This window comes from Phascolarctos cinereus, unplaced genomic scaffold, assembly GCF_003287225.1.
Source record: "Phascolarctos cinereus isolate Bilbo 61053 unplaced genomic scaffold, phaCin_HiC Scaffold_726;HRSCAF=1367, whole genome shotgun sequence".
Lineage (NCBI taxonomy): Eukaryota > Metazoa > Chordata > Mammalia > Diprotodontia > Phascolarctidae > Phascolarctos > Phascolarctos cinereus.
The window spans coordinates 256,748,060-256,772,580 of NW_027556098.1; the positions used below are offsets into that span (position 1 = coordinate 256,748,060).

The 24,521-nt window shown below is 36.0% G+C and overlaps 1 protein-coding gene and 2 pseudogenes across 1 annotated transcript in view; 2 read left to right on the forward strand and 1 right to left on the reverse strand.

Annotated features, from left to right (window-relative positions):
• Positions 1 to 944: 944 nt before the first annotated feature.
• Positions 945 to 24,521, reverse strand: part of NUP58 (nucleoporin 58) — a 69,806-nt gene continuing 46,229 nt past the window's right edge. Inside the window, exons 13-16 of the mRNA XM_020997162.2 lie at positions 12,286 to 12,487; positions 6,525 to 6,623; positions 4,618 to 4,713; positions 945 to 3,090 (exon numbers count right to left, since the gene is read on the reverse strand). Coding sequence (XP_020852821.1) covers positions 2,921 to 3,090; positions 4,618 to 4,713; positions 6,525 to 6,623; positions 12,286 to 12,487 — 567 coding nt within the window. The 3' untranslated portion in view covers positions 945 to 2,920. The remainder of the gene's footprint in view (positions 3,091 to 4,617; positions 4,714 to 6,524; positions 6,624 to 12,285; positions 12,488 to 24,521) is intronic.
• LOC144454244 (methyltransferase-like protein 22) lies at positions 19,942 to 20,489 on the forward strand (annotated as a pseudogene).
• On the forward strand, positions 20,516 to 23,218 carry LOC110215583 (large ribosomal subunit protein eL6 pseudogene; annotated as a pseudogene).

The following is a 24,521-nucleotide window of genomic DNA, read 5'->3' on the forward strand; positions in this document are numbered from 1 at the left end:
TTTTTTTTGGGGGGGTATCTTGTTAAGAAAAAAAAAGAACTGCTGGTGGGCCAATCTATCCATTCCCCCCTCCCCCTCAATGTCGTCTTAATTCCACTGGGGAATGGTCACATTTGGAACCAAAACACTTCTGTTGATACGATTAGAATATGTAAAATATTTGTTATTTAGTATAGCAGGGAAATCTAGCAGCCTATGGTGGTATTACACGTTCTGTCTATTCACCACGCCAAAGGGGCCCCAATTGGTCAAGCACGTAAGCCAGAAACACAACCTGTTACCCTCCTTGATCCAGACTTCACCAATATAGCATGTAATAGAAGATGAGGGCTGGGTACTAAATTCCTTGCTTTAGAGCAACAATAGAAAGTGAATCAATTACCAGTCACACATCTCAAAACAAGAAATATCAAAATCAATATGGTGGCAGGTTTATCTGAACCTTGCCTTGAACCAAGAAAAGCTACATATATGCCACCAAAGAAGGAAGTTTTGGAGCCTCTGACCAAGGTATACTTGAGATTCTCAACCCTCAGGGGCATTTTTGTTCAAGTAATTCTGCATTTGGGTGATTTGGAGAATGCCATTCTTAGATGTGCATACTAAAAAATACAAATGAACAAATCTATCTTGATCTAAAAATGAATATCCACAGAGCAAAATGTGGCCCACTAGGGTAGTAATTACTGCAATGGGACTTGTCTTGTCCCAACAAAAGGGCAACACTTATGTTCAGAAAAAAAAAAAAGACATGGTGCTCATTTTAGTATGAGGATGGATGTGGAGGATACCAAAAAGAAGCCCACCTAGATGTGGCTAGGGGATTCAAAACAATACAAACCAATTAATAAAACACATCAAGACAACTCATCCAACTAAGTGGCTAAAATTCTAAGAACCACCAGCAAATTTTCATATTAATGAGGAAGTGATAGCTATAAGAGTTTGAAGCAGTGATGCAATTAATTTTATTGTTTACACAATAGTAGGTTGCAGACAAAGTGCAGACAATGTGGACAATGGCAGAACATTTAATATTTTCACAAATGGTACAAGAATTCCAGTGGTTCAACATTTTAAAATTTAACATTTTTAAAAAAGAAATGAAGCAGTAACAAAGAAATGCAAATACCCAGATTGGGTTTTTCTTTCTTTGCAGCCCAATGCAATACACCTTTTAAAGAAAAGTTTGGTTTGAATGCAATGTTATGACCAATGTTCAAAAAACAAATCACACGCTTTTTCTCTTTCCCCCTTAATCTCAGATTCAGTAACAAAAGTGAAAGCCATTTTAGTACTAAAAAACAAATATATCCCTTTTTCAATGTATCAAGGAACAGATATCCCAATTCAATGAAGACCAATCATTGAATGTAGAACCATTCCAAACATACAAAATGGTACTTGACAACACTATTACAATCAAAAGCAACTGACATCATACTAGAAAAAATATAGATATGCAACACTTGTTTTAGAAAAAAAGTTGCCTTGGTGAAAATGATTCTGTAAATATTTGATGCACATTATATACAAAACCCTTCTATATAAAAAAGTACATTACTGTCAGTGAAGTTCCATGCTCACCCTCCATCTGATGCCTGTACTTGCAAGATAAATAACTCAATGTCTGGTGGTGGAAGCTATTATTTTTGTAATAAATCTCAGATAAGGCAGCTCACTCCTTAAAAGGCTTTCCCCTCCAACTTCCACCATTTTACTTTAGAAACACTAACTACAGAGATGCAATTTGACATTATTAGCATGTTATAACATGGAGTTCCCTATGTTAGAAAGACTAGGGGTAGTTTAGAGATAGATGCTGGAAAGAATGAATATTTTACTCTCAAAATATACTATTCCTCTATTCCATATTAAGCAGTTACTTAAGACACTGAGGGCTGATAGAAAGCTATTTCTTTTGGTACCGATGTCAGTAGCCCTACGTGAAAAAACTCCATCTTGGAATGGTATTAGAGTAATAGTCAGTGCATCCATCACCTGCATAGAATTGGGAACTTTGGCTTCACAGTTCTTTGCCCCTAAACCAATGGTCTAGAATTTTAAATATTTCCTGAAGGTCAGTCTTAGAAAAAAAAGAAAAAGAAAACTTTTAAAACCTCATTAAAACTCAGGATGCTGATCAAAATAGGAACAGATAAGGCTTTAAAAGCCATTTGCATATGCCACAGGATCAGATGCTGTGAGTCCTCTCTTTGGAGTGGCTATGGAAGGTGAAGGCTGAAACGGAGAGGGAAGAGACAACTCGGCAATGAAGCAGACTGGCAAAGATTTGTAAGCAATGGACTGCAACATAACATCCTAACAAGCAGGGAGGTTCTGAAGACAAAAACATGGAAAAGGAAATACTCAAAAGGGGATAGAGATAACATTGAGGCAAGGTTTGTACGTGTGTAAATATATGTTTTAATATGTACACACATGTGTGCATTATGCTGTATATATTTACATACATATTCACAGAAATGCCCTGCAGTAGATTCCAAAAGGCCTTTACAAAGAACAGAAATTATGAACTTTTTCATATCTATACTAGAATATACTTTATATATGTACAAGGAACAAATATGCATCAATTTCTATGAATAGGTCTTATTAACAAAAACACTGCTAACAGGCTAAATAAATGGTTTTACAAGTTTTCTCAGTGATATCATCAAAACATTTCTAAAGCTAAGAACTAAAATAATAAAAATACACAAGTGGGTTAATATTAACAAGAAAATAGCTGTTCATCATGACTGGTGTGGATACAGTTTAAATTTCAGAGTAGGGAAAAATATCAAAATCTTATAAATCTCTTGGGATGCAATTTAATTGCTGCATCAGTTTCTAGAAAAATAGATTTATAGAATGAACAGAGCGGCTGCAGCTTTTACTGCCCCACCCACCCAATTGTTTATCTTTTTCCTCTTTTGTTTCCAGCTGGCGGTTTCTTCAGCTGAAGGAGTTGTCCTCCTGTTCCAAATCCTGCAGAGGCAGGATTGGACACCCCGAATGTCAGGCCAGCTGATGCTGTGATGCCAGGATTGCTGAAGTTAAACCCAGTTGTACTTGAGCTGCCAAAGCCTTGTGTGTAGGGGAGAAAATATTTATATCAGAAATTAAATCACAACAACAACTTCATATATTTCTTGGAAAAAAGCAATTGGTATCTGAAAAAACTGACAGAAATTTAAATAGCTCAGTAATCCCAGGCTACCAAATTTCTAACACATGGCATTAGGCAAGAAAAATCTTTCTAGTACCAGAGATTAAGCATGCAGACTAGGCCAAGGGCCTTGCTTCATAGGGCCTACCACAACCGTTTCGACTCTGTGTGAAAGAAGTGAGACTTATCTTAACCCTTCAATCCTCATACACCTCCCCTTCTACAACCAAGCAGCCCACCACCACACACAATGTCTAGTTTTAAGGGGCAAACTGAAAAGATGAATAATTTTGCAAGCCTGGTTTGATATAATTACCTTTGGGTAATTAAGATGACATGACATTCTAGATGAGTTAATCATACCACCACTATCATCTTCAGAACAGCAATCCTCACAGCCCTCAAAAGGGAAAAGCATTACGACTAGCTTAGTAGGCTAGCTGGACATGTACATTTGAGACATTACCCAATCACACACTAAACTTCTTTAAAGTAAACATGTTATCAGTACAAGTTATTTTAGGGGCATGCTATTTCTTATCAAACATTGAACATTTAAGGATCACATAACATCAATTATTCGTTACAAATCAAATTGTTTCAAAGTTACATGTAACTTGAGGCCTTGTATTAATGGCTGTCAAAATTTATATTCCAAAAGTAAATAACTAAATGTTAATAGAGAGAAATACTGTTCTTTCAGGCAGAGATTTATGGACTTCTTATGGTTTTATGTGAAATAAAGCCAAATGGAACATTTAGCTGCCAAATGTCTTATCTTTGGAATAGAAATCTTTCCCCACAATGTTCCATGGATGAATATTACTAAATATTTGGCTGCAATTTCATGATGAATTTGTTAAGCTGAGCTAAACTGTTTCAAATGAAATAGGTCACTAGTGTCCAAAAGAACTGCTGTTTAGATAAGGAGGCCAGTAGGTGGTACAGTGGATGAAGGACCAGACCTAATGTCAGGCAGATTGGAGTTACAATTCCTAATCTTTTGACCCTGGACAAATCACTAAACCTCTTTTAGCTTCAGTTTCCTCATCCATAAAATGCGAATAATAACAGGATCTATATCCCAACATTGTTATGGGGATAAAAGGAGATATTATGTGTAAAATGCTTTGCAAACCATAAAGATCTAGATACATAAATTCTAGCTATTATTATTACAACTACTATTATTAAGGATGAGCATAATTAGGGAATTAAATTAAGAAGTCTGAAAAATCTGACATATTTAGAAGAGGCAGGACAAAGATTAAGATCTATATAGATATATTTTTGTATACCATAATACAGGGTGAAACTGAAAGAGCGATCTTTTTTGGATGTGTGGAATAAAAGCAATATTTTAATCTTTAAATAAAATTCTTTACATCTTTAAATAAAATATTTTTACACTTTTACATTTTTCTAAAATTCAGACACAAACAAACCTGCACTAAGACTTCCTGAGGGTTTATTTGTGGTTCCAAATCCAAATGTGGAGGCCCCTGTGGTGCTGCTTCCAAAACCAGAGCTAGTTCCAAATCCTAGTGGAAGGGTGGTAGAGAAACATACAATGGCACATAAAAGATAGGTCAAAAGCTACTAACAAATAAAACCTAAAATTGTCAGAAGTTTTACAAATATGATCTTGTACAAGTATGTAAATAGAAATTAAATAAACATAGGCTTATTTCAAAACTCATTTGGCAATTTGTATTTGTGGAATTGTTGAAATGAGTACAAATGAAATGCTAATCTAGTAGTCATTTGCTCAAATCAGTGCTGCACAGACACATAAACTTTAATTAGAGGATATCATAAGGAAACAATCAAGTTAATTCTAAATTAAACAAATTTGCACCTGTTTAGAATCTAGATTAATAATCCATTCACATTTTAGATAAGAGAACAGGTAACTGATCAAGAACAGGAACAAGAACACATTATTCATTAGCTTCTCTATCAAATGGGCTAGAGATTTTTAATGAACCCCATGGGTTAACTCCAGATTATTAGGCACAAAAGTATCTCCTTTTAAATGATTTCATTTAATGGAAGAAGATTCTTTACATCATAAGCATGGCACATATCATTATTAGAGAATTCAGTATTTACAGATATTTTTATATATTAAAAGCCCATTTTATTTTGCTTTCAATATGCAAAAATTTCAATAGGAAGTCTGTACTATAATTCCCATTTCTTCATGAAATCCAATTACTTTCATTTGTTCTGTTTAAATAGACCTAATGCAAAATAGAAAAGGGGTGTTTCTATGTATACAAACTATTTTCACAAATGAAAAAACAAATTTTACTTTTTTCCAACCATACAAATTGCAAAAGGAAATTATAGATGATTCCTTTAAGACCACATATAAGAAAACCAGCTGTTCAACAAACCTAACCAGTTATTTAACAAATAATTTGAAATTTTTACAGTATTTAAAAAACTTTTATTGGTTCACAAAACTTTCTGAAGGAGAGAAGTTTATCCAAATACTGACTCTGACTCTCAGTGTTAAACATTAAAGTTATTTGTACAACTAAAGGCCATGATACAAAATTAGAATAATTCTGTATTTTCATTAGTTACAACTTAGAATATCATTCCCTGAGTAAAAACTGTTTTTTGAACCATAACATGAGGGAACTATGCTATACAAAAACATAGTTTATTCACAGCATGATCAACTCTCAACTCACCATGCCAAAGGCATTGAAATACATTATGGTTGGTTTTTTTTTTGTTTTTACACTGGATTTTCTTACAGCAACATTAAAATTATATTGCAATATTTAAGCATGCAGGTACACAACCAGGCATACAACAAAGAACTGTGCTTCATGGGCAGAAGTCAAGTTACAATGCAAAAATGGCCAAAGATAATCTGCAATGCTGGTAACCAAGAATTATTCTATGTGTAGTATAAATAAGTTAATACTTAATTTATACAAGCTGTTCAATTTTTATTTCCTGTACTAAAATGTGTTTCATTGCTTAAAGTGTTCCCTTTTCTACAAATGAGAATTTTTATTGAGCTTAATACTAAGAGAAATTAGCTAGGCTCCAAAGCGTAAGTATTAACACTATAAGACTAATTAAACTAATGTAATTTTAAGTGTTACTTTATATTGACCTTCCTCACCTTTCTGTATTAAATTTTCATAGCCTCAATAATCATCTATTTGCTCTCTATGAAGCTGTCACTATAAGGCATTAATAAGTTTGAAGAATCTTTCTTGCCAGAGCTAAATAACTTCTGAAACATCAGAAGATCCTCTTATAAAATTTTTGCTATTACCAGTTCAGATATATAAAGGTTAAAGGAAATATTAGAAAAGTTAAAGTGTACCTCCAAGATTTGAAGAACCTAAGCCACTTGATTGCAAGCCAGTGCCAATACCTGAGCCGAATGGTGTTCCAAAACTAACTCCCAGAGATGGCTGTGGCCCTGGTATAAAAAAAAAAAAGAAAATGGGGAAAAAAAAGCTTGCCTTACTCTTTCAAGATTTAAGTTTCTAAGAGTGAACATTAATTGCTTTTAGACAGATTTCATCAAAAATTTAAAAACCTGAGTCTCATATCTAAACTTGTTTTCCACCTGATAAACCTAAGATGAAAATTTTAAAATCAAAACTAGAAAATTAAGACAATATTACCACATGGAAAGGAATCTAACAAGTTATACACCAAAATAACAAAAATATTTAATGTATTATCAACTCAAATCTTATTGGTTTAGTTCTTAAATTATCTTAACCTTCTTACTCACCTTTTGGCAAAACTAGAGAGTGAATCAAGTGTAGGATTTCATGGTTTTTACTCTCTACTTAAACTTTCATTCCTATTAGTGTCAGGTCTTACTTTAGCAAAAAGACTGATGCTAACACTATAAAACCATCATGTTACTTACTAAGAATGAAAACTTGGTATGGTTTTGCATTTGAAAGATCAAATTTTATATGCACAATAAATGGATAAAAAACAAGACAATGTTTTATTTTATTAAATTTATTGTTCATTTTAAAGCAAATCAATTACACAGTAACATGACAATTCAAATTTTTTCACAGAAAGTGATAACCGAGTTCTGTTGTTAAGTTCTGCTACATTACACCATTCCATAAAGTTAAATTATTCAAATCACCTGATTAATAAATACGATAGATTAATAAACATTTACAAAGGCACAGCTGTGTACCTTGACCAATTCAATAAATACATTCAAGATTTCAATTCAAAAACTTTCCCCCATAATTTTGGAAATATCTTAGATCAAAATTCATTAGAAACTCCTTTCCCATCTGTTAGGTTATAGTTTTAGGCTGAGTGTGGTGAGGACAGAAACAAACTAGCCGCCTCTCCTTTAAACAGTGTTAGTGACCCAGAATACAAAAGTCTAAAAATCTCTCATTTTGATAAATGATTTATGAAAATGATGTGACAGGTTTTCTGCACAGTACAATCTTCATTGTCTTGTCATTTTCAAACACAGTGATCAGTGCATCTGAAAGTGTGGGGGTAGGGAGGGGGTCATCAAAGCAAAACACACATTAAAAAATTTAAATTTTAAAAGAAACCAAAGTCTTCAAGTTGTCCAATGCAGAATAAGGTCTGTGTATTCAAAGAGTAGTGTAAAATTATAAAGTACTTATGGGTAACCATAGCTGAGAAACTTTGTTCTGTCTAAATAATGAGATAAACTGGATTTTCCAAATAGATTGTAAACACAAAACAAAAAGTAACACAACTGATAGCAGCCAGGGCCCTTACACTATTACTTTTTTTAAAAATAAGTTAAAAAATTAATTTTTACATCATTTTTGAGATTCAAATATCTGCTTAGTAGCTCTTTAAAAAACTGTTATCACAGTACAAATAAACTAAAGACAATTTCATAATTTGAACAAAATATGCAGAAAACATATGTCCAGTTTCTTCAAGTTTAAGGGAAGGCCTCAATTTATACATTAATAGGAGGCACTGCTGGTGGAAGACCAAGAAGAATAATAAAAACACCACATCCCTCAGCCCTCCAAATCAAGATATTTATCAAATGTAACATGCTGTTTTTGTTGTTTTGTGTGTATATCTTAAGACCAACAGAACACTGTTATTCTAAATACCAACAGTCAAGCTATAGGAAAGAAAAAAATCAGAATCCATCCCTAAAGCTGACAAGATTTTCCACTGTACAACAGATATGATACTTCAGTTCATTTTGTACCTCAACATAAAATTCTGAAGGCAACATCATTTATAATCTAGTAGGCAAATGTACATCATTTTCAAATAGTGAAAACTTTGTCCTGTGCCAAAGTACTAGCAAATAATGCATTCTTTGGCTACTATCATAAATTGGTTTCATTTTCAGAATGTGAGAGAACTCCTTCAGACAAGAGTTATTCTAACAAGTCTAAAAGTATACTTCAAAATCTTAATAGTTACGCCCTGAAGGACTGTTTAATAAATAAACTCTCCACTAAGAAACCATTAAGGAGTAGGAACTCATCATGATTGCCCAAAGTGAACCTTTACTTACAGTAACATTTTATCAAAGTTACCACGTAACATTCACACACAATACAATCAAGCTTAGCATTATAATTCCTATTTTCTATCAATAAAGTCTACCTTCTACAGCTGGTTTACAGGAAAAGGCAAGTGCTTAAAACCTCTTTAAGATGTTCAAGGATCAGTTAAAACACCTAAAGATGCTATTTTACCAAATGCTATTTGAAAAAAAGATCAAATACAACACCCCCCCCCAGTTGTAAATTTTCATACTTACTGATTTAATGGGGAATGTTCCTTTGGTTAATAAATAATAATAAAATCACAAACCCCTAAAATTTTGGATTGGAAGACTTAGGATTTCCTGGTTAACACTAAACCTAAGATTTCCAAGTCTACATCCAAAACTAGAAAAGATGAATCCCTAACAAAATGGTCTCAGCTCTCCTCAAGAACAGCAGCCAAGTATGAGAAAAAGTCTCATATTATGTAAACATCAAATATTTTAAAAATAAGCAAATGATAACAACACAACACTCAATAAGTTAGAGTTTTCTTCATTTCTATTCAGTTAACAACAATTATAATGCAAACATTACATTTAAATCACTATACATCAATTTATGAAAAGGCTAAAGGAACTCTTGTGGAGCAAACAGAGTCCTTTCCCATTGTCCTTTAACTTATCCAAGAACTCTTCATGTTCCTCTCTTATGTATATGCTAACTTACAAGCAGCTCTCGGGCATCTCCAGTACTCCTCAACCTCCAGAAAAACAGCAGCCACAGAATACACTTGCCTAAAAACTACAAATATATCTACGCAAAGAAAATCAAAACCAAGACTAAGAAAGGACCTCAATAAATCTTTATTTGATTCCTCCATCTCTGCAAAAGACATACGGACCACCTGCAAGAGACAGTTGTCTAAAAAGTCAGCTGTGCCCATATATTTACATTATCAATGGGCAAGAAGTGGGTCTATTCTTAAAAACAAAAAAAGCACCCGACAACTTAGAAACTGGCTCAAATCTTGCACAGGTCAGTAGTGGCATCTGAAAATAGTAAAAAATACCCTAGCTGCTCATAGATGATTTTTAAAACTTTTCACTGGCATGTATTAGGGAAAAAATTTCCCCTTTATTTAAAATACTTTAAAACAGATCCACAGAGTCACGGACAAAAGAGTAAGTTACCTGTGTAGTTAGTATGTACAACAAATCAATAATGAACTCAATTTCCAGCTGAGCAGTCAAGGCTCATCAGAATACTGCTTTGTACATGCACTCTGAAGGATGAGTAAACCTCATTCCTTTAAATGTTAATACTGACGATTACTATACCAATATCACTCAAGCTTCAACTGGGCACAGCCCCAACAGAATGGCTGTGTCATGGGAACAGAGTACCTCTACAGGAGGGAAAGAATAAAGGGGACACAGCAAGGTTCTAACACAATCAAAACTGCTCAGCTGCTCAGGTCTGACATCCATACAACTCTAAGTTAAAACTCAATTCAATAAAAGAGAGTCCTATTACCATCTCTCTTTAATACTGACAAAGCTGGGGGTATGCCTGTCTCAAATTGGAAAGCCACAGACTTCATAAAAGTCCTTCATAAAGAAAACTTATAGGATGAGAGCTTCTGCAGTGATGAAAAGAAGGTACAGTTGATTTCCCTCAAAACCTAAGAAAAGCATCTTAAAATTAAAGCATATGGGCAAACAGGAAAACTGTTTCTCAAGGTAATTAATAGGCACTCTAATTTAAGCCTCTAATATATATATATATATATTATATATATATATATATATATATATATATATATATATATATATATATATGAAAGGTATCAAAACTCTAGAGGAAAACCCCAAGAACTTTCAAGGTGAGATTATGTCTCATTAGGAAGTTTTAACTCTCCCTCTGACAGAGCAGCTTATTGCAATTTATCTTGTTTGTCTACACCACAGTAATTAATTTTTGGCATGACACTTTAATAATTCAGACTTTCCCCAAGTTTTTCTACCTGGGATGGAAATTGACAAAAACTTCTATAAGTAGGAGAGAAATTAGTACTATTCTAATTCTGCAATTTAGTTAATTTGGTGCTCAGAGCTAATGATTCCCTAGTTATGAGTTTACCTTCTGTAGGGACCAATTAGCATTCTTCTGTTTCATGACCAGAGATCACACATCAATAACAGTCATCTATTGTGTATATGTACATATATCACTGGTCACAAAAGGACCAGGAATTAGAAAGCGTCTATGGGTCAGTGCAAATCCATCATCACTGATGGAAAAAATTCAAGGTGCTCTAATGATGGTGGGTCAGCAGTATCATTTTCATTTATGAAGTTAAGTGAGAATAATAATTCTACCAAGCAGCAAACACCAAAGAACATACAAGATTGCAAGCTCATTGAAGGCAGGGATCACATTATTCATCTTTATACCCCTCACAGTGCCTTACACAGGGCAGGTGTTAAATATTTAATCCATGTTATACTTAGCATGGAGGCTAAATACAAATTGAAAGGCCACAGAACAGCCAAGATTTTATTTAAATTTTTTTTAACTTACTGTTAGACTTAGCCTCTTGGTATATATGCCAGAACAAACTAAGGTGCTGTGGAATAACTCAGTTTTTTACATTTTGTAAAAATCTATTTTTATGAAAAAGGAGAAATACCATCTTCAACTAAATAAAGTACACGTCTTCTGTATACCAAAATCTAACGCAGCCAATCACAGATAAAATAGGTCTGTGAAAGTGGGCAAGTAAGACTAGAAATAAAGGTTGGAGTAAAGGTATCTTGACCCTAAAATGCAGATCTGCCTAGAAATAGGTTTTAAAATAATCTGATTATATTCTTCTCAACCACTATTTTATAATCAGCTTAATTTTCCTCTATTCAAAGTATCTCTTTATGTTCAACCTAACCTAAGCAATTTCAAGACACACGCATCTTTCCTTTCTCTCATTATCGTTTCTGTTCATTTTCAAGGCACTAGACCAAAAGCTGGTCTAACATATTTCTTCTTCAGAAATTGGTTTGGTGAGTCAGTACATATGCCTTCCAGTCAACACAAACACACACACAATACCCGCATGACCTTTAACATACCTTCAGTAAAAGCAAACTTCATTTGGATGTACATGAGGGTTGCCAAATACAATATTGTATGATGAAAATGAATCAACTGCTTTACATAAGAAAATGTAATGTGTAGCTGGACTGCTTATTTCTGACTTTGAAGTTATGTACTACATAATTACAATTTTAGAATTTAATAGTATATTCTTTAGGGATATTTAATAGCAAAAGATTAAGTCCCATAAGGTACTGAGTGATTCAGCAAATACCATTAAGAATACTGACAACATTAAATACCTAACTGATTTATTATTATTGCTAAGTCTACCCTGCATTTTCTAACATATATATTTTTATAATTTTGTCACAATGATCAGATTTCTCTAGATAACAGCTATTCATAAGAAACTAAGTACTAACACAAAGACCTTATATAAAAATGTACACAAACTGACTGTAGTTGCAACACTAATAAGCTATAACTTGAATGCATTCAGACCTGTAGCAGGCTGTTGCTGCTGTGTGAGTGTTGCAGCCATCGCAACGGCTGCTGCATTTGGTATGTTGCTGAAAGGGGTGGGGCCAGTGGTAACTCTTGGAGCACTCTGCCACTTCTTGGCTTCTGCTCGTCTTGCCTCAAAAACATCCATGGCATCTCCCAGGAACATTTTTCTATAGCCAAGATACTGTTCTTTGAGCATCTAAAAGGATAAATAACAAGAAAAATTTTCCCCAAAAGCTCCATATGGTATGATAGTAATATAAATTGTGAAACACATTACCAACAAAGTATTCTAAAGTTCATAGCCACTACCCACTAACCATTTTCCTTCTAAACTGATGGTAATGTCAGTACAGAAGCCAAATTTTTGCAAAGGAAAGTAGCATTTAAGGGTGTGCTCTCTCCTGAATTTCTTTTTAAAAAATTCTCTTTATTCATTTTATACATTATCTATGTTTGCCACAGTGAGAGTGGGCACAGTACAGTCCACATTTATATAAAAAAAATCTAAGAGAACTTAGCTAAGCTTAGGATAAGTAGATCATAACTTTAAATCCTACTTCACACATTCTTCTCTTCCTGGCAACTTCCCAACCAACTGGCCAACTTTTCTGGTACAGAATGGGCAAACCCTGATTTCCTGCTTGGAGCAGAATGAAAAGTTTTCATCAAAAAGATGAAAAATAATTGTGAATATACGCCTACAGAACAGAAGTACTTAGAAGCAAAATGTTGAATTCCCATCAAATTATGCTTGTATCTGCCCATCTACTGCAAGAAATAATTGTGTAAATGATGACTTCTGCTTTAAGGACTTCAACAAATAAAATGTATCATCAAGTAGAATTTTATCACCTTTAAAAAAACAGAAGTAAAAATGTGAGAATAATTCATGTATTTTCTACACAATCTTTCTTACTGAAAGAATAAAAGAGCATTAGGTTTTTACTAGTTTCAGCTTTCTGCTGCCTCTGAAACTAGCTGAAGTGAAACCTTTCTAAGGTGGCAATGGAAGGAGTGCAGGGGCCCAGAAGTAAGGCATGGAATGATCTAGACACTGACCTAATGCATAAAGTCTGATATTCACAACTTTTATAAACTTCCATTTTTGGTGCATTAGAAATCACTATAAAGTAATCCACTCTGGAACTTCATTTTTTATGTAAAGGAGTCAATAAAACTGGAAACGTCTCTGATTAACAGAATTTACTACTAAGTGCTTCAAGCCTTTATAAATTAAAGGATATGGGGACCACTGTGAGAGATGATCTACACTCATGGAAAGTATACACACTGGTGCAATCATTAGCCCTCTGAAAATTGCTTAAAAGTGCTAACTTTGTTACTATCACTGGGTCCTAAGTGGATATGGTAACTTAGCTTGTTTCAATAAATTAGATACCCTGTGTACAACATTAAACAAGGAACAATGAGAAAAGGGTGCCTGACATGCAGTAAGAGCTTAATAAATGTTGACTGAAAGTCAAATCTTGTTCCAAATATTATAAATTATCTATTCAAATTAGGTCTTTTGAAATGCAGATGTTCTGTATGATACTCATAGGGGAATTAAGGTAATAAAACTCAAGGATACTAAATTTCTGTTTGAACTAATTATCAAACATCATAACAGAATCTCCCTCTGCCATATTCTTAAAAATCTAAAGAACTTTCACATGAAAATTTCAGTTGACTGTCATTTTACGGTAACTTCTGAAAAACCGTCAAATTTTCTCGTGTAATTTTTCCCACTACAAATATTTACACAGATAACAAATCAACCAAAAGCACCAGGCCAAAATCCCATTTCTCTCTCTATTTCTATGCTAAGAGAGGCCTTTTATCTTCCAATTCGCTGTGAAACCTCAGAGAGGAACATGAAATAGTGTTCTTGTACTATTCAGACTTTTGGTTCCACCCCAAACAGTAAGTGGAAAAGCATCAGTGAGCGGCCAACTGATATGTTGATGTTTGCTCCAAATCATTGGTGCTGACATCTCTTATGAAACACAGCATGATGCAATGTGAAAAATGCTAGAGTCAGGAGTCCTGGGTTCAAATACTAGCTCCTACTAACTCTGTGTGACCACAGGCAAGTTAAATAGGAGTAGTATTACATTTAATCCTAGAGAAAATAAGGGAACCACTGAAGGTAAAGTGATATGGACAGGGCAAAATGTTTGGTGTAGTAACAAAACGATCACTAGATTTGGATTCAGACCTGAGTTCAAACCATAGTCTGTAACTTGCTACCTGTATGGCTTTAAACAAGTCACAGAATCTCAGTTGGAAGGGCCTCAGAGAATCCTCTCTACAACAGACAGCAAGCAGCCATCAGCTTTCATTTGATGTTTTTTCATCTACTTGAAGAGGTAAGGTGTAACCTTACCTCTCAAAGCAGCCCATCACATTTTAAGATAACTCTAACAGTGTTTAAGTTTTTCCTAATATTAAGCCTAGATTTGAATTGGCATACTCTACTCATTGCTCCTACTTGTTACTATGGCAAAATATAAGTCTAATACTTCAACCACATGATAGCCCTCAAAATAACTCAAGATCCAGCTATTACTAGCCTATTTGCAGGACTTCAACCATGACACTTCTCTTGGTTTCATAGCTTTGCTCTGGTTGACCCCATGCCTGAATTCTCTGCCTTCTCACCTCTTCTTCTTACCTATCTCTAGTTTCTTCCATGACTCAGGCCAAATCCATTCTCTGCAGGCCTTTCCTGATCTATACGCTACTAATGCTTTTCAGATCACCTCATCTACTGTGTATAATTTTGTATGTACCTTGTTGTTTACAGGTTGTCTACCCAATTAGAATGTAAGCTCCTTGAAAGAGGAATGGGTCTTTGTCCTTTTTATCCCTGGCACTCAGCACATAGCAATGTCTAATAAATGCCTGATGACTGATTGAAGACAGTTATCATGGCCCCCTAAGTATTCTTTTTTTCCATGTTGTACATCCTCAATTCCTCCCACTAATCCTGATTGAGGCCCCTGGCTTTCCCCCATCCCTGGAATGTTCTCCCTCTTCCACCCCAACTACCAACCCCTCTGGCTTCTTTATAAAGTTCCAACTAAAATCCTATCTTTTACAGAAAGCCTTTCCTAATCCCTCTTAATTCTAGTGCCTTTCTTTGATTAATTACTTCTATTTATCCTGTACATAACTTATTTTGTTTGCGTGTTTTCTCCCTCATTGGATTATAAGCTCCTTGAGCTCAGGGACTGTCTTTTGCCTCTTTTTGTATTTCCAGCACTTAGCACAGTGCCTGGCACACAGCAGGTAGTTAATAAATGTTGACTGAATGTTAGAAAGGTTGAAATTCAGAATAATAACTCATATTTAAGTAGTACTTTAAGGTTTACAAAACACTTTTCTCACTACAAAATTGTGAATTGTGTAGTCTCAGAGATGTCAAATTACTCGTCCAGGATCATACAGATAATGTCTGAGATGAAATATGAATCCAGGTCTTCTGGATTTAAGTCCAACACTCTTTTGCTACCCTGCTGAGGCTTTAAGATAAATGCTGAAGACAATGAAAGAGGGTTTTAAAAAAAATGAATGCTAAAGACAAGAGAAAGCTCAGAAAGGAAGAGGGATTCAACCCCCATTTTGCTTCTGTTTTCTCTACCAAGGGGAATGATCTGCAGATTAGGAAAAACAAAACAAAAAATAGGAAACAAAACCCAAGAGAAGTAAGACGATGACACCTAGTTTTCCACAATAAATTCAAGTTGACTTTCTCTTTTAATTATGTATTAACATAAGTTTGCTGGGTCACATGAGCAACAAGATGGCAAACTAGACATTTTCTCTGATCCACATGACTTCTCAGACTTCTATGAAACAGAAATTATGCAATATGGTCAAGAGTCCCAGAATGAAAAAGGTTAAAGAAAAAAACAAAAACAAAACCCAAAACCAAGGAATTGATTCTCACTGACCTGAGCTTACTCAGCATTCCTCCTCCCCTACCTACATCTCACATGACTGGCAGAGAGGCTACACTAGTAGACCCAACGACACCACAAAGGCTTTCATCAAAACCTACTCCTACACCCTGGCCCTTCCTCCTCCTTTCCAGTGCTATAGAGAGCCTAGCTCCAGACAGCAGAAGTTTCTTCAGGTCTCAACAGCCAGCTTGGCCATAGCCCCTCAGGAGCAAAAGCCAGCCAGAGGCTGCAACCCAGAGGCACCAGTGCTGAAAAGTTCTGAATCGCTGGTATGGAAATAGGAGGTAAAGAGTGTGTGCGTGCGCGTGTATCCATGTGTGCAGCATTTCAGCAAGCCTTAGGGAAGAGCCCAGAATTCAGATGGGGCCATTTCTGACTACTCAAAAGTCAACTGGGGCCAAGACCTACACTGGTGAACCATGAATTGCCCAGAGGGTATGTCTAAAGTATCAAAGATTTCAGGAAGAAGATATCTCAAAAATCTTGAACATAAATAGATAAATCAACAGGAAAAACTGGTAACAACAGAAGGAAATATAACCTCCAGATATAGTAAACAAGTTCAGGCATCTATAAGAAATAAAGGAAGATGATATAACACTTGATGAGACAGAAGACTCTGCGGAATCTGAGGAGAACATGGAAGTACAATATACTGTTCCTGAGTTGTTTAAGAGAGAAATAAGAATTATGAAAGCAGAATTTGTAACCTACACAGTAAAACTGAGAATAGAAAAACCTGAATCTGCAACGGCAAGCCTCACTAAAGAAAACAACAGATCAGGAGTGCAAATACACAGAGTGAAGAATAACCTAGGATAGAAGCAAAAGTCAATGACATTAGAAGAAAATATGCTCACTATACAAGCAAAACATACAGATCTCAAAGGCAGGATTTGTAGAGACAACCTAAGGATCATAGGTCTCCCAGAAGAACAAAAAACTGTAACACCATAGTAAAAGAAATAATAGGGAACAGTCAACTTCTGAACATAGAAAATGAAATTCCAATTGAAAGAATTCACAGATCACTTGCACTATAAATTCAAGTCATCTTGCCCAAATGAAGTATAATCTAGGGTACTGAAAGAACTTCCTAGTGTGATTACTGAGCTACTAGGACTGGCTGTTGAAAATCTTAGTGAACAGAAGTCCAGGAGATAGAAATTGACAAATTAAAAAAAGGTAGCAAGTGGTCCATCTGTAGTCCAAGGAGCCTGATGTCTGTTACTAGGAAAATGTTAGAACAGATTCTTAAAGGGCCAGTTTGTGAACACTTGGAAAAGGGGGAGGCAATTACAGAGACATCATGAGTTCATTAAGAATAAACTACATTGGGGCAGCTAGATGACACAGTGTCTCAGAGAGCTCATGCCTTGGAGTCAAGGAGATCTGAGTTCAAATCCGGCCTCAGACATTTGACACTTACTAGCTATGTGACCCTAGGCAAGTCACTTAACCCTGATTGCTTCACCAAAAAACAAACAAACAAACAGAATAAACTACATGAATTTTACTCTCTTTTTAGAGTGAGATTACTAAATTAACTGACTAGGGAAATGCCCTAGACATAGTACATCTGAATTTAAACAAGAAATCTAATCAATTCTCTCAAGGTGGAGATGGCAGTCAAGCAACAAGCATTCATTTATTAACCATCCTCTACTTGTATCAAGCTTGACAAAGCAGGAGTGTAATGACATAGCAATTATCCTGAGGGAGGTGATCCTCATTATACTATACACTGTCCTTAATAAGATGATTTTTGGACTATTCTGTCAAATTCATGGTACCACATTTTTTAAAAGCCCTAGCTTTTTAAAGATGAGGAAACAAAGGCAAATGGACTTTAAGAAACCTGCCCAAGGTTGCAGACAGATCTGAGGCCAGATTTTAACATTTTAACTCAGGTCTTCCTAACTTCAGGTCCAGTATTCTATCCACTATGTATTAAAATATTTATCCTTGTATAAGTTGTTTACCCAGCACAACATAAATTCCTTGAGGACAGACACTCTCATTTCTGGCTTTATCTCTTCAACACATAACAGTGATAGACATTTACTAAATACTTGTTCAATTGAACTGAAAAGGACAGTGACAAGCCAGAGTATCTGCTTAGTCCCCCCAAAGTCAAGACTACGTCCACTAGATGAAGGTTAACTCTTTTAGCTTGATATAATAAAGAAACTTACTAATAAAACTTTCTTCTTCTTTATTTTTATTTTTAGGCAATTGGGGTTAAGTGACTTGCCCAGGGTCACACAGCTAGGAAGTATCAAGTGTTTGGTCTGAGACTGAAGTCAGGTCCTCCTGACTTCAGGGCCGATGCTCTATCCACTGCGCTACCTAGCTGCCCCCACTAATAAAACTTTCTAAAAAGGAATTAAGGGAAATGAACTCCCAATGACCAAGTATTTAACCAGAGACTGCTGATCTACAGGATGACTTATCACTGACATTGTAGAGGGGATTCCTGCTTTGGTTAAGGGCTGGCCTAGAAGGTTTCTAATTTTATACTGTTAAAAGCCCATCTACTTAGAAGTACTTGGGAGACTTCTACTTAGTTGATGCATCTACAACACCATTTTGTCTTTGCCTCCAAACATCTTCCTCCAAAAAACTTTAAAATAACACCTCAAATTAAATTCTGTAGTTCCAAAGCCAATAAAGGGTCAGAGTGAGACATTTTTCCAGCCTAAGACAAGGTAGAGGTCAGCAGGAGAGAAATGTGACACCAAGATTAGGGCTAGCTCAGATTGCAAGTGCTGCCCATGAAGCACCAATGATAGGCCTTGTAGGCAGCCACAACAGTGGCAGCAGCAGCAGCTTTGGGAGCTCTCAGCCCAGAAATGTTATGAGGATGTCAAGATGGAAAAATGAGTCAAATAACAACACACACACACACACACACACACACACACACCCATAAAAGGCTACTACAGTGGAAGGTAAAATCAAAATAAACTCAGAAGACAACAACATGAAAACAGCTAAGAGCAAAGCCTCCAAGAAAAAGGCTAATTGGGCACAAGCCCAACAAGAATTCCTAGAAGTGTTAAAGAGATAACAGAGGTAGAGGAAAAGTTGTGAAAAGAAATGAGTAATGCAAGAAAATTACTAAAACAGAATTAACAGCTCAGTAAAAAAGGCACAAAAATTCACTGAAGAAAAGAACTCCTTAAAAAGCAGACTAGATGGGCAGCTAGGTGGTGCAGTGGATAGAGCTCCAGCCTTGGAGTGAGGAGGACCTGGGTTCAAATCCACCTTCAGACACTTGACTTGATAATTGACACTAGCTGCGTGACCCTGAGCAAGTCACTTAACCCCAACTGCCTCAATCCCCACCCCCCAAAAAAAAGCAGACTAGAAAGGGGGAATGCAAGATTGGAATAGGGCAAAAACCATGGGTGGGCTGGTGAATGACTGGATTTAGGGAATAGTCTGAATGTTTGTTTACCCATGTGTCCACAATCCTGCTTTTGACCCCCATGCCCTGCCCCTCCCTCATACTCTTCAGCCCACCTCTCTTCACCACAATACCTAGCGTCCTCATTCATTCACTCATTTAACAAATGCCTGCTGAGGCCTGTTTTATGCCACATTCTAGCGCTAGTACTGAAGGCTGTTACAAAGATGCTCTAGCAACAGTGAACAACGGTGGGCCCAGAAGAGGGGGGAAGATATGGATAAAAGTACTTTTAAAAGTGACAATATACTATCTGATCTACATCTAAACACCACCCAAAAAAAGATACTTCATAGTGTCTTTGAATGCTATTGGCCAACCTGTTTTCGTCACAATTCAATTTTCTTTTGAATAAAGATTCTTGGAAAGATATTCAAGTTACAGGCAAAAAAACCAAAAAGACATGCAAATAGAAAATACTGTACATAATGACAGAAGTATTCAGGAATCCTGTGGCAAGAACAGCAATGGTATAGATTTTCTTAACAAGAATGAAACTCAAACTCGCCCCTTGTATGAGAATAGAAGCTCTATTGGATAATTATGGTGACTTGGAAGTGGTAAGAAGACCACAGGTTTTCTCTTAGACAAAATAAGAAAAACCATCAAGAAAAGATACATCCTAAAACTCGAACCCAGGGACCAGAAAATTTCACTGAAGACAATAAGCAAGAAACCACCACAATAAGGTTAAAATAGAGCACGATATGGCACCCCTCAAGAAGATGTTGGCACATGACTGCAACATGAAGTGGTACAGTTAAAGTTAAAGAACTGTATTGGCTGAAAGATGACTTGGGTACTGATCCTCAAGTTTCTTTCAGCTGGTCTAAAGAAGAAATTCTGATATACCTGCTCAGACTACTATCCTAATGGCAGCTGATGTTTTTTATGATGACCTCAGGTGCTTCATTTAAAACACTACAGAATTACTCAATTTCAAAAATGCTTATATGATCTACTTATCAATAGAGAAAAGATTAAGCTTCACACTTCAACATTTGGACATTACACATGAAGCTTACAATAATTTTCGATTTTCCCTAAATATCTAGAGCAGGGGTGGGGAAGCTGCAGCCTCAAGGCCACATGTGGTCCTCTAGGTCCTCATGTGAGGCCCTTTGACTGAATCCAAATTTCACAGAAGAAATCCCTTTAATAAATGGAATTGTTCTTTTAGGGTTTTTTTAAAGGTTCTTTTAGATTTGTTTTTTTAAGTTCCCAAAATGGGAGATACTGCCCTCTGTGGGGCACTGGAATGATCTAGGGAGCCAGAATAGCCTTGGGTACAATTGGGGGGTGTTAAATAAAAATAAGGATTACCCTCACAACCCCAGGGGGCGCACTGAGTAATTTTTTTTTAAAGGGAGTAGTAGGCCATATAAGTTTAAGAACCTCTGAATTCTAGAGAAATTCAGAAGATGGCAAAGTGAAGTTTATTATAGAGCTGACTAAAGCCACTTTTCCTCCAGTTTCTTGTTTATGAATGTATAGAGCAGTTAAAACTCTGGAAGACTATTGCTGTACCAATAAATTAGTGTCTCATGTGAACAAGGCAGAAAATATTCTCCTAAGTTGGTTTACCACAGTTCTTTCTAAATTATTTTCAATAAAATCAAACCTACCAAAACATTTTGCTTTCATTTTCATAATTAAAAATGGTTAATGTACCTGAATTAAAAAAAAAAAAGAGGCAGAACAGGCCAAAGCAAAAGGAGGTACAAAAGCTCACTGAAGAAAATAATTCCTTAAAAATTAGAATTGGGCAAGTGGAAGCCAGACATCAAGAAACAATAAAACAAAGTTCAAAAGAATGAAAATACAGAAGAAAATGTGAATTATCTCATCAGAAAAACAACCGACTTCAAAAACAAAGACATTGTAAGAATTATCGGACTACCTAAAAGCCATGAGCAAAAATATTTCAAGATATTATAAAGGAAAATTGCCTTGATATCTCAGATCCAGAGGATAAAACAGAATTGGAAAGAATCCACTGATCACCTCCTAAAAGAGATCCCAAAACAAAAAATTCCCATAAATATTACAGCCAAATTTGAGAGCTCCGAGGTCAAGAGGAAAATACTGCAAACTGCCAGAAAGAAAAAAAGTCAATTATTGTGGAACCGTAATCAGAATCATCCAAGATTAGCAGCTGCCACATTAAAACAGTGGAAAGGCTTGTAACATAATATTTCAGAAGGCAAAGAGCTAGGAGCTTTCCAATCAAGAATAACCTATCCAGTAAAACTGAATATAATCCTTCAGGAGAAAAAAATGGAAGTTTAATGACATAGATAACTTTCAAGTATTTCTGATGAGAATACCAGCGCTAAATAGAAAATCTAATACTTCAAATACAAGGACTCAAGAGAAGCATAAAAAGGTACATATGAGAGGGCAGCTAGGTGGCACAGTGGATAGAGTGCCAGCCCTGGATTCAGGAGGACCTGAGTTCAAATCCGGCCTCAGACATATAACATTAGCTGTGTGACCCTGGGCAAGTCACTTAATGCCCACTGCCCAACCAAAAAAAAAAAAAAGGTAAACATGAAAGAGAAATCAATAAGGTTAAACTGTTTAGATTCCTATATGGGAGGATAATATAGAACTTTTATCATTAAATTAAGAGTATATGGTCTCTTTCCCTTCTCTCAAGATGGCAGACAAAAAACCCCAAAGGAACCAAAGGAAAAGAAGGTCTGAAAGCAAAAGGAGAAAAACAAGAAGGAAGATGTGGCTGAAAAGGTGGTGAAAAAGCTCTGAAAGCACTACAATCGGAACCCAGTCCTGGCCCGAGGGATCGGACGATACTGTAGGTCTGCAATGTATTCCAGGAGAGCCATGTATAAGTGGAAATACACTGCACCAAAAACCCGGATTGAAAGGAAAAGGAAAGAGAAGGTGCCTACTACTATTCAAAGCCAGATGGTGGTGATAACAATGGAAGAACTCGTGCAGTAAAGATTCACAAGATGCTGAGGTATGACCCTACTGAGGATGTGCCCTGAAAGCTGCTAAGTCATGGCAAAAAGCCCTTTGGCCAGCATGTGAGGAGACTTCAATCTAGCATCACCCTGGGCACAGTTCTGATCGTGCTCACTGGCCGCCAAAGGAGCAAGCGAGTGTTTTCCTGAAGCAACTGGCTAGTGGCTTGCTACTGGTGACTGGACCTCTGATCATCAACTGTGTTCCTCTGAGAAGGACCTAACAGAAATTTGTCATTGCCACTTCTACCAGGGTTAAACTTTCTGGTGTAAAAATTCCAAACCATCTTACTGATGCTTACTTCAAGAAGAAGAGGCTCTGTAAACCTAGACACCAAGAAGGAGAGATTTTTGACACAGAAAAAGAGAAATGCAAGGTTATGTCACAGTGCAAGGCTGATCAGAAAACAGTGGACTCTCAGATCTGCCCCAAATCAGGAAAATTCCTCAGCTCCGTGGCAACCTGTGCTCTGTATTCTCTCTCAAACAGAGTTTATCCTCACTAACTGGTGTTTTAAATGCCTTGCAGAACTCTGATTAAAATATTTGGAATTAACTTTAAAAAAAAAGAGTATACCTAAGAGGATACAGGTGTGAGTTGATTTTGTTAGGATGATCTAAAAAAAGAAGTGAGAAAGAGGAATGTTCTGGGAGAAGGAGGAAGAGAGAGGAAGAAAGGGAATAATTTTCTCACATAAAAGAGGCATTTAAGGAATTTTTACAGTGGAGGGGAAAATGGGACGAGTATAGTGGTAGACAATGCTTGAACCTCACTTTCATCAGAACTGGATTGAAGAAGATATACACATACTCATTTGAATACAGAAATCTGTTTTACCCAGAAGGAAAATAAGAGGGGAAAGGGATAAGAGAAATAGCATTGGGGTAGGGGGGATGATAAAAGGGAGGGCAGATTAAAGGAAGCAGTGGTCAGAAGCAAAACTGACTTCTGAAGAGCAACAGGATAAAAAGAGAGAGAGAGAGAGAGAGAGAGAGAGAGAGAGAAAATACATAGTAATCAGAACTGTGAATAGGATGAGCTCACCACCCATAAAATGCAAGCAGATAGCAAAATGAATTAGAAGCTAGAATTCAATAATATATTGTTTACAGGAGACACACTTGAACCCCAAATACACAGAATTAAAAATAAGAGGCTGGAACAAAAACTCTTATGCTTCAGCTGAAGTAAAAAAGGAATGGGTAGCAATCTTGATCTCAGACAAACAAAAGCAAAAACAGACCCAATTAAGATAAGGGAAATTATATTTTGCTAAATGGTACTACAGACAATGAAGTAACATCAAAAATTTTTACAGCAAGTTTCTCTGAAAATTGCCTTATTCCTCAAATACACAGGGAACTGAGTCAAATTTATAAAAATAAGCCATTCCCTAACTGAAAAATGATCAAGGGATAAACAAGCAGTTTTCAGAAGAATAAATCAAAGCTATCTATAGTCACATGAAAAAATGCTCTAAATCACTACTGACAGAGAAATGCAAATGAAAACAACTGTGAGATACCACCTCACACCTAATGACAAACGTTGGTGGGGAGGAGGGAAGACAGGCACACCAACTACTCAGGAGAACAATTTGGAACTATGCCCAAAGGGCTACAAAACTGTGCATACCCTTTGATCCAGTAATATCACTACTAGGTCTACACCGCAAAGAGATCAAAGAAAAATGAAAAGGACTTATACATACAAAAATATTTATAGCAGCTTTTTTTGTGTTGGCAAAGAATTAGAAATTGAGGGGATGCTCATCAATTGGAGAATTGCATATGACTGTGATGGGAGTA